General features: G+C 36.9%; 1 protein-coding gene across 2 annotated transcripts in view; it reads left to right on the plus strand.

Annotated features, from left to right (window-relative positions):
* The first annotated feature begins 205 nt into the window (after positions 1–205).
* The window catches only part of LOC101444539 (transcription factor A, mitochondrial-like), a 38,203-nt gene continuing 21,286 nt past the window's right edge, over positions 206–17,122 (plus strand). Inside the window, exons 1-4 of one of the 2 annotated variants that reach the window (XM_058299620.1) lie at positions 206–551; positions 1,214–1,332; positions 2,896–2,966; positions 3,369–3,518. In XM_058299620.1, the coding sequence (XP_058155603.1) occupies positions 400–551; positions 1,214–1,332; positions 2,896–2,966; positions 3,369–3,518 (492 nt within the window). In that variant the 5' untranslated portion in view covers positions 206–399. The other variant, XM_004473204.4, reaches the window with a different exon arrangement.

Consider the following 17,122-nt stretch of genomic DNA (forward strand, 5'->3'; position numbering starts at 1 on the left):
CTCTCTGCTCTATCTTTGAACTCGGAGCTCTAGCCCTCACTTGAGAGGAAGGGCTTTGGTGGCGCGCAGGAGTCGCTACGTTAACCTCTGAGCAGCGCTGGCGCTCAGCCATCCCGCGTCCTCGGCGTAAAATCGTCTGTTACGCACTAGCCATTTGTGACGTCACGGCAAGACGTCAGCCAGTGCCCAGTAGGGTGAGGCCGCCGCCGTCCCCCCAGCAGCCAGCCGGCCCCGCTGAAGAACCGACTGCAGGGGCTCGAGGGCCAAGGCGGCTCTGCAGCGCCCCTTCGAGACCAAGGCCCTTTCGGGGGAGACTCAGGCTGCCCTGTACTTACACCGCACGAAGCCCCTCATCTTCTTTAGCAGTCGCTGCCGCGGCCCACTCCGTTTACCAAGCGGATGTTAACTGCTTCCCAAAGCTCCTTGCGAGAGGCGGGCATGATCACATACTCGCGTGTGTCGCGCGAGGGCTCCGGTTGTGGTTGTTCGGACTGTGTTTCTGAGCCAGGAGACTCCACGAGATTGGAGCCCTGCCACTGCGCTGTCCGCAGGTGCGATGGCGCTTTTCCGGGGCGTGTGGGGCTTGCTGAGTTCCCTGGGAAAGTCGGGAGCCCAGCTCTACTCCGGCTGTGGAAATCGCCTGCGCTTTTCCCTTAGGTAGGATGTCTCTCTGCCTTCTCAGGAGGCGGCAAGGCCCAGGTCGCTCTGGGGCCAGAATGTGGACGCTCTCCTCCACTTCTTGCACCTATAGGAGGTCAGGGCCAGGGTGGCCCTTTGATCCAGACCTCGACCTTGCCAAGTGATGATGGCTTTGACACAAGGCCTTACTCGAGTAGTAGTCAGTGCTTCCTGCCGCCTCCCACCCCTCTCCTCCCGGCCCTATCCACCGGATAGCCAGCGAGCACCCTTCGGTGTCCTCGGTGAAGTCGCTCCAAGTCTCAGAACTTTTCTGTTGAGTAGGCGGGTCCAGGAGCTAGAGTCTAGATGCTTTCCTCCAATCTGCCCTTGCTCGGAGGTAAGGGCTTTGAGATTCAGTTTTGCAAGGCTCTGCCCTTGGTTAGTACAGGACTTCAAATAAGTCGCTAGTTTTCTTGTTGAAGATGTTAAAAATATTGCACCTTAATGACATCTTATTTGAAATTTGTGTTCATATATATATATGAGTATTGGCAGTTAAATACCTGACACTGGGTTTCTTTTAATTTATGTATAGTTTTGCGCGTACACGGAGATGGATATCATCCACCCTGGGTAGTTATCCAAAGAAGCCTTTGAGTTCATACCTTCGCTTCACTAAAGAACAGCTACCCATAATTAAAGCTCAGAATCCAGGTAAGCAGTTGGGAGCTTTTCTCTGATATGCAAATAAAAAGGGCACAAAGCAGTTAAACCGCAAATCAGATTTATCCTGCCGTAGAGTCTAGTCACTGCAGAAACATAAATATTAATCATTCTTTGTTTGCTTTTCTGTAAAATAGGAAGCATAACATATTTTATACCAAAAATGTGCTTTAAATGTATGTAAACTAGAGATAAAACTTTATATTTAATATAAGATAACATATATATGCATAAATAAGCAAATTTTATTTATAGAAATATATAAATGAGAGCTAATGAAAGGTATTTTTAAAATAGCAGCATGTAGAATGAAAAGTGCCCAGAGAAGAGGATGAAAATGAGTTTTGGGCCTAGTTGCCATTGGTATAGAGGACCATTGTAATCATTTCATCTCTGATTCCCTTTCTTTTCTGTCTCAGGGAATTTGTTAATGAAGTTGCAATAAAATAATTTATGTGAAAATGTTTTGTAAGTTATAAAGCTTTTTGCAAATTCCTGCTAATTTCAGGAGTGCTTTGTGTGTGTGTGTGTGTGTTTTAACCAGTATAAGGATTCTTGTCTTGATTTTCTGAAAAAAGATTTCTAGTTAGGATGTTCATTGAATCCGTAGAAAGACTGTGGAGCCCTCATTTTGGGTTATAGTGTAAAGGTAAAAACTAATAATAGCCAACTTTTGTTTATGAATTCTAAAACCCTTTCACATGCAGTATATCATAGGGCACTTGTTAAAATCAAAGGAGCCATTATAAAAATACTGATATTATAAAGGATTAGTTTAAAGAAGTGGGGAATAATGGGTTGATTTTAGAATAACTTGGTAGGTTTCTAAATGGTATTTCTGTAATTGAAATACAGGGTGGTGTATATGAGTCAAGACTACATTTTATTTTTCAGTTAGTTTTTATGGACTTAAAAATTCCAGAAAGACTTGAAAGAAATGCTTTGGTTAAAATACAATGCAAAAAACTTGAAGCAGTTGGATCACCCAACTACTTAAGGTAGTAATCAATTTCGAAGGACTGTTTTTCCTACATGATGTATTCCTTCTTTTTTTTTTCAAAAAAAAAAAGGCACTGGGCACAGAACCTAGGCCCTCCCATGTGGTAGGCAGGAGCTCAATTGCTTGAGCCACATCTGCTTCCCAAAGATTTATTCTTCATTTATTTATATCTCCCTCCTTCATTGTTTGTGCTCACTCTCTGCTCTCTGTATCTGTTTGTTATGTGCTATGTCTGCTCATCTTTTTAGGAGGTGCTGAGAATTGAATCTGGAACCTCCCTTGTGGGAGGGAGGCACCCAATTGTTTGAGCCACATCTACTTCCTTATTCCTTCTTAATTATTACATAATGGACTTAAAAATATTGATAATCATATTTCAATTATTTGGATAAGGAAAAGTTAAATCACTGCTTTATATTGTGTATGGTATAGATGTGTCTATGATGTAACTTGCTCCGAGAGCTGTTGGATTGTACATTCCTGGAAGTTTTTCAAAATTAATCCTGAGACAAATAAAATTGTGAGATCTTTTTTCATTTTATTCTAATCCACAGATGCAAAAATCCCAGAAATAATTCAAAAAATTGCCCAGCAATGGAGGGAACTTCCTGATTCACAGAAAAAAGTAAGCACACAGGTTTTCAACTTTGCTGACCAGCTTTTTTGCTGTTAGGGATAATTGTCATATCTTTGAAGGGATGAGGTAACAGACTTTTTTTTTAACATCCATTATATTTTGACCTATATAAATGATGAGAAGAATACTGATATATAGGATATGGAGGTAAAGGGTTGGCAGCATTTTGAAATTGGAAGCTAATTACTGGACTATGATCTTGCTTAGCATGTGTATTAAAAATATATGTTTTTAATCCATATACATGTGATCCCAAGGCATATTTTCCATCCGGTGGTTTAGTCTCTTGATCTGAAGTCCTGCCATTGTCTTTCCCTAGCAAGTATACTAAGTTAAATTTCCTGGCAATAGTTTGACTTTTAAAAATTTTATTTTATTTTTTATTTCTAGATATATGAAGATGCTTACAGGGCAGACTGGCAGGCATACAAAGAAGAAATAAACAGAATTCAAGAACAGCTAACTCCAAGTCAGATCCTATCTTTAGAAAAAGAAATCATGCAAAAACGTTTAAAAAAGAAAGCGTTAATTAAAAAAAGAGTAAGTATTATTGAAAAGTTCCTTTGGTGAAGAACTGAAATTTACTGGAGTATATGTAGTGTTCTTTTATTTTGATGATATATGTGGATATATTGCAGAGTGTCATTAGAAGTACTGCATTTAGGCAAAAATGGGGTAGCTCATATTCTGCCATTATAACCATAGGTCATTTTTTCTGTCTTGCTACTTTTGGCAAATTTGGCTATATGCTTAATAAGATTAGCATGAAAGCAAAAACAGAGTTACAAAATAGCCAAACCAGGAATAGCAAGAATCTTTGTTTTTGTTCCTTATTTAGAATAACCTACTGATTTGAATTGTGTAGCAATGGTGAGTTTGATTCTGAATATTACTGAATAGACTTAATTCATTCACTAATAACATCACAGAAAACTGCTTGTATCTAATCAAATAAAAAGTGCCTTTAGAATGGAACTCTGTTCCTCAAAGAAATAACTTTTCAAAACTCCACCTGGTTCATAATGTATAGTTCCTAACTTAAGGTATTAATGCACTGTTTGAAAGTTAGACTACATTTTCCTATTAACAGTGTTAGTTGTGAGGTGGTCAGCTTGCTAATCCAGTTCATATACTAGAGAAAATGGTTGTCAGTGTTAATTATCTTTCTCTGAAAAAACTGATTCCAGCCTTTAATGTAAGGTGCCAAGACATCTCTCCTTAACCCTAATGTCTCAAGCTATTCTAGCACTAGGATTGAGAGACCTACCCAATTTCAAGTCAATGTTGCGATCTAGGGCTGCTGTTCCAATTAGTAAAAGGGAGCCAGAAGAGATACTAAAAGTGAGAAATAGGGTCTCTGTATAAGTCTGGTATTTGGAGTGGTGAATACTGAGGTTTATTCTCCTTTTTTTTTTTTTTTAAATATTCCCAGTCAGGGCCAAGAGTGGAGAGTGATGATTTGGGCAGATTTGAGGGTAGTCCCTTTCCATTGTCACTCTCTATTTGGACCCATTTCACTAAAGATTCCCTTTGCTAACTAATTCAGATGTCAGGTGGGAAGTGTGGGGAATGGGAAGTTATAAGTCTGAAAAACTGGGGAGAGAATTCCTAGCAGTAGGTCTAGAATCATATGGAAACAGTTAAGTTGTAAAGTGCCTGAAGTATAGTAGTTTTATTGCTAATTGACTGAAATTCGGGAAGAAGGAAGTGATTTCTAGGTGAAAATTAGAGGAGCCCTCCATATGAATAAGAATTGTACTTGTCATTGACCATAACCAAATTGCCATTATAAGCCACTGAATTTTGTAAATTCACTATCCACATTCAGAAACAAAAAAGGTTAGGATTATAACACTATCCCTTACTGTATGTACGCAGGAACTAAATATATTTAATTGCAGAGAATATTCATATTCTTTTCCATATTTTCTTTTTCCTTTTAAGTACCTAGTAAAATAAATTGAATTTAACATGTTTTGCAGGGAAGGGAATGATATAAAAGTTTGTCAGATAGACAGTGTTCATGAGTTGATGTCTGAGCATAACTTCACATGTTTTTGTCAATTTGATTGTTGTATCTTGCAACGATGGAACTAGAATTGTTTCATCTTTTTTTTTTTTAAACAAAATAAAACTTTTTATTTTGAAATAATTTCAAACTTAGAGGACAGTTAAATAATACAAAACCCATACAGATGGCTCCAACGTACCCCCGACTCCAATACCAATATTTACCAACTTTTATTATTTTGAGTCCTTTTCCAAATCTTCTTTCATTCTATTATCTCTCTATTTTCTAAACATTTGAGAGTAGGTTGTATACATCCTTATCTTTGAACACTGAATGTTTCCATGTACATTTTCTAAGAACAAGGATATTCACTTATATATTCTTATTTCACAATAATGTCCTTTTGGTCCTTTTTACCATCATTAGATCAGATTAAGATCATGTCTCTCTCTCTCTCTCTTTTCTTTTTTTCTTTTAACCATTCAATCCACCTAGAGTATATTCAGTGGCTTGTGGTATAATCAGAGTTGTGTATTCATCACCAAAATCGATATTAGGCCATTTTCATTACTCCAAAAAGAAAAGCCCTCTATCCCTTTGCAGTCATCTCTCAATTCCTCTATCCCTCCCCTGCTAATCCAATTCTGTCTCTATAAATTTATTAATTTACATTATATTTATCTGGAATCACACAATATGTAATACTTTGTGCCTGGTTTCTTTCACTTAGCATAATTCTTTTTTTTATTTTTACAGTTGATGGAAAAAGATTAATATATTGCTATTCACTACAGACTATAGTTTGCTTTAGGTGTATTTTTGCCAAATACCACCCTATGATTAACATCTTGTACTATTAAGTTATGTTCTGATTCATGAAAAAAACATTCTTTTATTTGTATTATTAACCACAATCATTGTCCACAAGGGGGCACTATGCTATACAGTCCCATAGTTCAACCTTTCATTTTCTTTCTACTGATATAAACAACCCTAAACTTTCCCTTTCAGCCACTATCATACACATATATCAGCGCTGCTAATTATGTTCCCTAAAATGTGCTATCATCACCTTTACATTTCCAAATATTTACAATCGACCTTATTACAAATTCTATACAAATTAAACCTCAGCTCCCCCTTCTCTATATTCATTCTATCTTCTGGTGATACTATATATTTTAGCTATTAACTTCTTAAGTTTGTTCATTATATTTTATTTATATCAGTGAAGTTATACAATGTTTGTCCTTTTGTCTGACTTGTTTCATTCAGCATGTCCTCAAGGTTCATCCATGTTGTTGTATGTATTAAGGATTTATTTCTTTTTAAAACTGAGTAACATTTTATCATATGTATATACCACATTCTGTTTATCCATTCATCAGTTAATTGATAACTGGGTTTCCATCCTTAGGCAATTGTGAACAATGCCACCATGAATACCATTCTGCAAATATCTGTTCATATCCCTACTTTCAGTTCTTACTGAATATATACCCAGTAGGGGGATTGCTGGGTCATATGGCAGATTTATATTTAACTTCATGAGGACTGTCTTCCACAGTGCCTACACCATTCTATACTCTGACCCACAGTGAATAAGTGTTCTTATTTCTCCAACACTTGTAGTTTTCTGTCTTTTTAATAGTGGCCATTCTAAGGTGTAAAATGATGTCTATTGTAGCTTTGATTTGCATTTTCTCTAATAGCTAGTTCTGTTAAATATCTTTCATGAGCTTTTTTTTTTGCCATTTGTATTTCCTCTCTGGAAAAATGTCAGTTCAAGTTTTTTGCCCATTTTTTATTTGGGTTGTTTGTCTTTTTATTGTTGAGTTGTAGCATCTCCTTATATACCATGGATATTAAGCCCTAATTGGATACATGGCTTCCAAATACTTTCTTCCATTAACTAGGCTGTCTTTTTACCTTCTCAACAAAGTCCTTTTAAAGCACAGACATATTTAGTTTTGAAGAGGTCCCATTTACCTATTTTTCCTTTTATTGCTCATGCTTTGGGTATAAGGTCTAAGAAATGACCTCCTACCACTAGATCTTGAAGATGCTTTCCTACATTTTCTTCTAGGATCTTTATGGTCCTTGTTTTTATTTTTAGGTCTTTGATCCATTTTGAGATAATTTGTGTATTGTATGTGAGTTAGGGGTCCTCTTTCATTCTTTTGAATATGGATATCCTTTTCTCCCAGCACCACTTGTTGAAAAGACTGTTCTGTCCCAACTGAGTGGACTTGGTGTCTTTGTCAAAAATCAGTTGAATACACAGGTGTGGATCTATTTTTGAAATCTCAATTTGATTCCATTGGTCAGTATGTCTATCTTTATGCCAATACCGTGCTGCTTTGACCACTATGGCTTTGTAATATGCTTTAAAGTTAGCATGTAAAAGCCCTCCAACTTCATTCTTCTTTTTAAAGATATTTTTGACTATTTGGGGCTCCTTTTCCAGCCAAATAAATTTAGTAATTGCATTTGCCATTTCTGTAAAGTAGGCTGTTGGAATTTTGATTGGGTTGGCTTTGAATATGTAAACCAATTTGGGTAGAATTGATATCTTAATGATATTTAATCTTACAATGTTTAGGTCGTCTTTGATTTATTTTAGCAATATTTTGTTTTTTTCTGAGTATTGATCCTTTTCATCCTAGATATTTGATTCTTTTAGTTGCTGTTGTAAACGGATTTTTTTTCTTGATTTTCTCCTCAGATTATTCATTATTAGCGTATAAAAACACTACTAAATGTTGTGTGTTGCACTTCTATCCTGCCACTTTGCTGAACTAATTTATTAGCTCTGGTAGCTTTGTTGTCAATATTTTGGGATTTTCTAAAAATAGGATCATGCCATCCATGAATAGTAAGAGTTTTACTTTTTTTCATATTTGAGTATCTTTTATTTCTTTTTCCTGTGTATTTGATTTATCTAAAACTTCTAGTACAATGTGGAATAACAGTGGGGACAGTGGCATGCTTGTCTGGTTCCCGATCTTAGAGGGAAAGCTTTCAGCCTTTCCCCATTATGATGTTGGCTGTGGGCTTTTCATATATACCCTGTGTCATGTTGAGGAAGTTTCTTTTATTTCTGTCTCTCAAAGTTAGTTTTTATCAAGAAAGGATGCTGGGAGCCAATGTGGCCCAGTGGTTGAGTGCCAGCTTTCCAAATACTAGGTCCCAGGTTCAATCCCCATCCCCACTACCTTAAAAATAAAGAAAGTTGTTTGGGGAGTAGATGTGGCTTAAGCACTTGAGTGCCAGCTTCCCACATGGTAGGTCCCAGGTTTGGTTCCTAGTACCTCCTAAAAATAAAAAACAACAAGCAAACAGGCGAGGGTGCCAACTCAGGGGAGCCAACTAATGTTGCTCAGTGATTGAGTGTCAGCTACCTACGTGAAAGGTTTGAGTTCAGTCCCTGGCTCTGGTGCTTAAAAAAAAAAAAAAAAAGGAAAAGTCAGGTCAAATGCCTTCCTGTGTGAATAGAGATGATCTTATGGTTTTTTGGCCTTCAATTTGTTAATGTAGTCTATTACATTAATTGATTTTTTTGTGTTGAACCACCCTTGCCTACCAGGAATAAAACCCTCTTGATCATGCATGGAGTATGATTCTTTTAACCTGGTGTTGGGTTTGATTTTCAAGTATTTTGTTGAGAATTTTTGTATTTATATTAATTAGAGAGATTGGTCTGTAATTTTCTTTTCTTACAGCATCTTTTTCTGGCTTTGGAATTAGGGTGATGTAGGCCTCATAAAATCAGTTAAGTAGTGTTCCCTCCTCCTCTTTTTTTTTTGAAAGAATTTTAGCAGGATTGGTATTGACCCTTCTCAAAATGATCGGTGGAATTCTCTTGTGAAGCATTTTGGCCCTGGGCTTTTCTTTGTTACAAGATTTTTGATTACTGATTCAATCTCTTTAAATGTAATTGGTTTGTGGAGGTCTTATAATTCTTATAGAGTCAGTATGTGTTTCTAGGAATTTGTCCATTTCATCTGCGTTGTCTAATTTGTTGGCATACAGTTTTTCATAATAGTCTAGTATGATTCTTTTTATTTCTGTGGTGTTCTCACTCTCATTTTTTACTTATTTGCATCTTCTTTCTGTTTTTCTTTATCAGTTTAACTAAGAGTTTGTCAATTTTATTGAGTTTCTCAAATAGCTAGCTTTTAGTTTTCTTGGTTCCATTTCTGCCCCCTCATATTTTCTCCTCTAATATTTATTTCTTCCCTTCTGCTTGGTTTGGGATTGGTTTAATGTTCTTTTGTATTTTCTCCAGGAGTGCAATTAGGTTTATAATTTCAGCTCTTTTTTCCTTTTTCATGTAGATGTTTAGGGCTATAAATTTCCATCTCAGCACAGCCTTCACTGCATCCATGAATTTTCATGTTTTGTTCTCATTTTCATTCTTAAGATATTTACTGATTCTCTTGCAATTTCTTCTTAGACCCACCGATTGTTTGAGTGTTGTTTAACCTCCATATATTTGCAAATTTTCCTGTCCTCTGCCTACTTTTGATTTCCACTTTCAAATAATTAGAGAGATTGAAAGTCGATGACATTTTTGTCTTTATTATTATTATTATTGGAATAATGAAAATGCTCTAATAATGATTGAAGTGATGAATGTGCAACTATGTCATTATACTAAGTACCACTGATTGTACAGTTTGGATGGGTTTATTTGATTTATTAAAATGTATCAATAAAATAAATTTGTTTTGGAAAAAAGACAAGCAATCCAATAAAAAAAATAAGCAAACTGAATAGACATGTTTCAAAAGAGGAAATATAAATAGCCAAAATACACATGAAAATATGCTCCACATCACTAGCTATTAAAGAAATGCAGATCAAAACTACAATGAGATACCATTTCACACCTTATAGAATGGCCAATATTTTTTAAAAGCCAGAAAACTACAACTGCTAGAAAGGATGTGGAGAACAGGAGAACCCTCTCACTGTTGGTGGGAATGTAGAAAGGTGCAGCCTCTGTGGAAAATAGTTTGGCAGTACCTCAAGAAGCTGAATGAAGAACTGCCATATGATATAGCAATCCCATTACTAGGGATCTATCCATAAGAACTGAAAGCAAGGACAAGAATTGACATTTGCATACCAATGTTCATAGCAGCATTATTCACAATTGCTTAAATCTGGAACCAGCCCAAGTGTCCAAATGTTTATCCACATTTGGATAAACAAAATGTGGTATATAAACACAATGAAATACTATTCAGCTGTAAGAAGAAATGAAATTGAGGCACGTATGACAACATAAATAAACCTAAAAGCTACTATGGTTTTTTTGTGTGGTTTTTTTTTTGCCTTTGTAAGAGGAAGTTTTATTGTTAATTCTTGACCTTAACAGCGTCCGAAAGAGGAATAGTTTAGCTCAGTCCAACATGATTGGTAGCTGGCAAAAGTTAATGAAGCAAGTGTTCTGATTGCTAAGGATTTAATTTGGATGCTTTTAATACTTAGCCATCTAACACTTCAAACATAATGCAGAATAAATGTATCATCTCCCTCCCATACCCCACCTATCTCACTTCAATATGGAAATATCTTCATTAAATGTGATGCCCAGAGGAACAAGTTCCCTGGAGAATATAGCCATGAGGACAATGCACAAAAAGAACTCAAAATAAAACTCTGTATGATAATTTACTAGTCTAAGGAAACAAAACCTTACAATATATTAAGAAATAAATCCAGTTACAAATGCACTGATAGGTCTATGTGAAGAGGTTCTGTAATAACTGAAAAAAACAGCTGGCTATTTATAAGATACACAAACAGGAACGGTGCACCTAACCCAGCGCTGGGCCTCAGATGCCAAAAGTGTTCCCTCTGCTGTAGGCCACATACAAGAATCCATCTTCATCCTTTTCCTTCTCATAGAACTGTCCCATAGTTAGGCTGGACTGTGGGACTGTCTTATCCACAAACAGAAAGATTGCCTTTTCAGAAGGATCCTTTTTCTGATGATCCACATGACTTGAGCCATAGTGATATCAGATGGAACAAGGTACTTCTGTTTGTCATTGTTAACAATTTGAGAGCCTGAGACTTTTCCACAATCACTGGAACCCGGTCGGGATATTTTGCTCGGATCTTAGCGGAGTCCACGCATCTGTGTTCCAGCGAATGGTCTTCCTTGAACATCCACTTCATGGTGGCGGCGTTGAGGGGATGGAGCTGGCTCTCGGAGCCTTGGAACTCAGAGCATCCACCACAACAATGACGGCAGTGGTGGTGGCAGTGACTACCTATTATGTTGAATGAAATAAGCCAGACACAAAAGGACAAATATTATGTGGTCTCACTAATATGAATTAAATATGATGAGTAAACTCACAGAGGTAAACTCTTGCATAAAGGTTACTAGGAATAAGAAGATGGGTTTGAGAATAGGAGATGATGCTTAATGTATGTAACATTCATAAGGTTAACTGTAAAAGTGTGGAAATGAATAGAGCTGAGAGTAACACATTATAATGGGTATAATAAACACTTCTGATTTACAAATGTGACCATGGCTGAAAAGGGTGGTATGTAGAAGTAAATGGCATTTGAAAGGAAAGTAAAGAATAATCTCGGGTATGATGATATGCATACTTGTTTGTAAATTCACAAATTTTATTATACATCTGTTTATGTTCATGTATGAATGATATACTTCAATAAAATTATATATTTCTTAAAATGAGGGGGGGTTTAAAATAGTCACAGATAACCAGAAACTAAGAGATGTTATTAACAAGAGGCTGGCGCTCCAAGAAATACTAAAGGGAGTTGTGCAGCCAGAAAGGAAAAGACAGGAGAGAGAGGCTTGGAAGAGAGTGTAGAAATGAAGAGCATCAGAAAGTTAACTGTGGCAGTTTGATTTTATTTATGAATTCCAAAAAAGATATTTGATTATGTTTGTAAACTGGCCTGTTCCTCTGGGTGTGATAACCCTTTGATTATATTATTCAGCTGAGATAAATTATGTTAAATTAGGGCTTTGATTTGACCATGTCATTAGGGCATGCAGAGTTGAGTCCTCAATAAAACAGACTCTCACATGAAAGTAGAAACTCAGAGAAACAGATATGTGAGGAAAGAGAGAAGGCTCCATTAGACATGGAAGAGACCCCAGGAAGAAAGATGAGCCTGATAGTCTATAGGTGACCTTGTGGAGAGAATAGAGCAGCTAAGCCCAGAAAGAGAAGAGCCCCAGGGAGAGAGATGAACCTTATGCCAGCCTACAGCTGAGACTGAAGAGGCTGGGACCATGGAGCTTAAGAGGAAGAAGGAAGAAGGAAAACTGCACCCTAACAGACATTGCCTGCCATCCTGCTTCAACACTTGGCAAATGATTTATGGTGGCTTGTTGGACTCTTGGGGGCTTTGTGACTGTAAGCTTCTACCCCAAATAAATACCTTTTATGAAAGCCAACAGATATCTGGTACTTTGCATCAGTGTACCCCTTTGACTAATTAATACAGTAACTAAAAGGGTAAAAAGAAAGACAAAAATAACTTATGACATATGAATGCCAAACAATAAAATGGGTGAAGTAAGTAATGCCTTTACAGTAATAATATTGAATGTTAATGGATTAAACTTCCCAATCAAAAGACACAGGCAGAATGGATTAAAAAAAAAACACAAAACCCAAGCCATCTCAATGCTGCTGACAAGAGACTCAACTTACATTGAGGTATACAAATAGGTTGGAAATGCAGACCGTAATAAAAAAAAAAAAGACCATGAGTAGGTATACTAATATTGGGCAAATCAGACTTTCTAAGCGCAAAGCAGTCATAGAAGACAAGAAGGACGTTATACATTAGTAAAAGAGCAATCCACCAAGAAGAAATAACAATTATAAATATTTATGTACCTAAACAGGTTCCCCAAAATATATGAGGCAAACACTGGCAAAACTGAAGGGAGAAACAGACATCTCTACAATTATAGTTGGAGACTTCACCACTCATTGATAGAACATCTACACAGAGGATCAATCAGGAATCAGAGAACCTGAAAAATAATGATAAATGAACTGGACCTCACAGAAATTTATAGAGAATTACACCCAGAAATAGCAGGATATACATTCTTCTCAAGAACTCATGAATCCTTCTCTAGGATAGACCACATGTTGAGTCACATGACAGGTCTCAATAAATTTGAAAAGATTAAAATTATGCAAAACACTTTCTCTGAACATAACAGAATTAAACTGGGAATCAATAATGGATGTAAAAATGGAAAATTCATAAATATATAGAGATTAAACAGCATACTCTTAAATAATCAATGGGTCAAAGAAGAAATTGCAAGAGAATTCAAGAAATATATTGAGATGAATGAAAATGAGAAACAGCATACCAAAACCTATAGGACACTGCAAAAGCACTGCTGAGAGGGAATTTATAGCCCCCAATACTTACATCAAAGAAGAAGAAAGAGCTAAAATCGAAGACATCATACCTGGGGGAACTAGGAAAGAACGATAAACAAATCCCAAACCAAGCCAAAGGAAAGAAATAGTATAGATCAGAGCAGAAATAAGTGAAAATGAAAACAAAAGCCCAGTAGAGAGAATCACCAAAACCAAAAGTTGGTTCTTCGAGAAAAAAAGAGAAAAGATGCAAATAAATGAATAAAACCAGAAATGGGAAGGGGGACATTACCACTGAACCCATAGAAATAAGAGAGATCATAAGAGTATACTATGAACAATTGTAGGCCAAAAACATAGATAACATAGATGAGATGGACAAATAGAAAGACATTGAAAAACTTAAACTGACCCTCGAAGAAATAGAAGATCTCAACAAACCAATCATAAGTAAAGAGATCAAAACAGTCATCAAAAACCTCCCAAAAAGGGACAAAGAAGTATAATATGGGGGCATTTTCAGGTCTTGGAATTGCCCTGAGTGACGTTGCAACAATAAGAATGGATCATTATGTATATGGCGATAATCTACAGAATTGAGTGGGAGAGAGTGTAAACTACAGTCCATGCATAGTGGCAATGTTCCAAAATGTGTTCATCAATTGCAATGAATGTACCACACTGATGAAAGAAGTTTTTAATGTGGGGAAAAGTGGGAGATGTGGGGAGTGAGGTGGCATATGGGAATCCATTATTTTTTTAATGTAACATTTTATGTACTCTAAGTATCTTTTAAAAGTAAACAAAAAATATATTTTTAAAAAACCTCCCAAAGATGAAAATCCCAGGACCACATGGCTTCACAGGCCAATTCTACCAATCATTCAAAGATGATCTAAGGTCAGTCTTACTCAAGCTGTTCCAAAAAATTGAACAGGAAAGGATGCTGCCACACTCATTATATGAAGCCAGCATCACCCGAATTCCCAATCCACATTAAAAAAATACTATGAAGAAAGAAAATTACAGACCAATATCTCTAATGAATATAGATGCAAAATCCTCAACAAATTACTTTAAAACCAAATCCAAAAGCACATTAAAAGAATTATACACCACAATCAAGTAGGTTTTATCCCAGGTATACAAGGGTTTTTCAACACAAGAAAATCAGTGTAATAAACCACATTAATAAATTGAAAAGGAAAAACCACATGATCTTCTCTATTGATGCAGAAAAGGCATTTGACAAAATACAGCATCTTTTTAAAATAAAAGCACTCCAAAAGATAGGAATAGAAGGATGCTTTCTCAATGTGTTAACATGCATATATGAAAAACCTACAACAAGCATTGAACTCAATGGTGAAAGACTGAAAACTTTCCCACTGAGATCAGGAACAAGATTAGGATGCCCAGTGTCACTGCTGTTATTCAATATTGTGCTAGAAGTTCTAGTTACAGCAATTAGGCTAGATAAAGAAATAAAAGGCACCCAAATAGGAAAGGATGAAGTAAAACTGTTGCTATTTTGCTGAAGATATGAGCCTATGTCTAGAAAATCCTGAAAACTCCAAAACAAGGCTAATAGAACTAGTGCATGAGTTCAGCAAAGTGGTGGGATAAAAGATTAATATGCAAAACTCAGTACATTTCTGTACACTCCTGGTGAACAATCCGCAGAGGAAATTAAAACAAATTCCATTAATAGTAGTGACTAAAAGAATCATGTATTTAGGAATAAACTTGACCAGGGACTTTAAGGACCTGAATTTAGGACCTACAAAACATTGCTAAAAGAAACCAAAGAATACTTAAATAAATGAAAGGACATTCTGTGTTCATGGACTGGAAGAATATATATTATTAAAATATATCTAGGGAAATGGACTTGGCCCAGTGGTTAGGGCTTCCGTCTACCACATGGGAGGTCCGCAGTTCAAACCCCGGGCCTCCTTGACTCATGTGGAGCTGGCCCATGTGCAGTGCTGATGCATGCAAGGAGTGCCCTGCCACGCAGGGGTGTCCCCCATGTAGGGGAGCCCCACGCGCAAGGAGTGCGCCCATAAGGAGAGCCGCCCAGCGCGAAAGAAAGTGCAGCCTGCCCAGGAATGGCGCCACCCACACTTCCCGTGCCGCAGACGAAGCAGACAAAGAAACAAGATGCAGCAAATAGACACAGAGAACAGACAACCGGGAGGAGGGGGAGGGGGAATTAAATAAATAAATAAATCTAAAAATATATATATATATATTTTTTTCTACCCAAACTGGTTTATAGAGTTAATACTATCCTGATAAAATCCCAATAGCTTTTTTGCAGAAATGGAAAAGCCAATTATCAAAATTATTTGAAAGGGTAAGGAGCTGAATAGCCAAAAAGGTTTTTAAAAAGATTAATGAATTTGGAGGACTCCTACTTCCTGACTTTAAAGCATATTACTTAACTATACTGGTAAAAACAACATGTACTGGCATAAAGACAGATTGACCAATCTGGAACTGAATCAAGAAATGAAAAATAGACCTTCACATCTATGGGCAAGTGATTTTTGACGAGGCTGGTCCACCCACCTGGGCCAGTACAGTCTATTCAATGAATGGTGCTGGAAGAACTGGATATCCATATCCAAAAGAAAGGGGACCCCTATCTCACACCTTATACAAAAATTAACTCAAAATGGATCAATATCTTTATATTTTTAAAATATAAAAGCTACAACCATAAAACTTCTAGAAGGCATTGTAGGAAAACATCTTCAAGATCTTGTGGTAGGTGGTAGTTTCTTAATTCTTACTCCCAAAGCATGAGCAACAAAAGAGAAAATAGATAAATGGTCCCCTTAAAAATGAAACACTTTTGTTCTTTAAAAGACTTGGTCAAGAAAGTAAAAAAGCCGCATAGTCTGTGGGAGAAAATATTTGGAAATCCATACCCATCAGGGTTTGATACATGTGTTATATAAAGAGATCATACAACTCAATGATGAAAAGTAACCTCCCTTGCTTCCCCTGCCATATATAGCTGCTATTCTGTTTTCCATCTCTCTAGTTTGTTTTTATATTTTGAGAACAGTCATATATGCAAATAAGAATTATCCATATTCATATTTCACAAGGTTTTACTATGTTATACAGTCCCATGTTACATTGTCATCTCTTACCATTGTCTTTTTTTAAAAGATTTATTTTTCCCCCTTCTTCTTTCCCCACCCTGCTGTTTTTGCTGTCTGTGTCCATTGTTGTGTGATCTTCTCTCTTTTTTTGTCTTCTCTACTCATTTTTTCTCCTCTACTGGGATTCGATCCTGCGGACCTCTCATGTGGAGAGAGGTTCCCTGTCAGCTGTGCCACCTCACTTCCTGGTTTCTGGTGTGCTTCACCTTGACTCTCCCCTTTGTCTCTCTTTTTTGCATCATCATCTTGCTGTGTGACTCACTTGCGTGGGCACTGGCTCGCCACACAGGAACTCCCATGGGCACTTGCATGGGCACTCAGCTCACCATGCAGGCACTGGCTCACCATGCAGGCATGCTTTCTCTTCTTCTTTTTCACCAGGAGGTTCCAGGGATCGAACCCAGGTCCTTCCATATATGATAGGTGGAAACTCTTATCACTCGAGCCACATCTGCTTCTTTTTATCCTTTACCTTCCTAATCTTCATTTGTACACTCTTCTCCAAGTCTCTCACCTTTGTTTTTTCCTTTCAGGCTTAAGCACTTCCTT

The sequence above is a fragment of the Dasypus novemcinctus genome, chromosome 6 (assembly GCF_030445035.2).
Source record: "Dasypus novemcinctus isolate mDasNov1 chromosome 6, mDasNov1.1.hap2, whole genome shotgun sequence".
In the NCBI taxonomy this organism is placed as follows: Eukaryota; Metazoa; Chordata; class Mammalia; order Cingulata; family Dasypodidae; genus Dasypus; species Dasypus novemcinctus.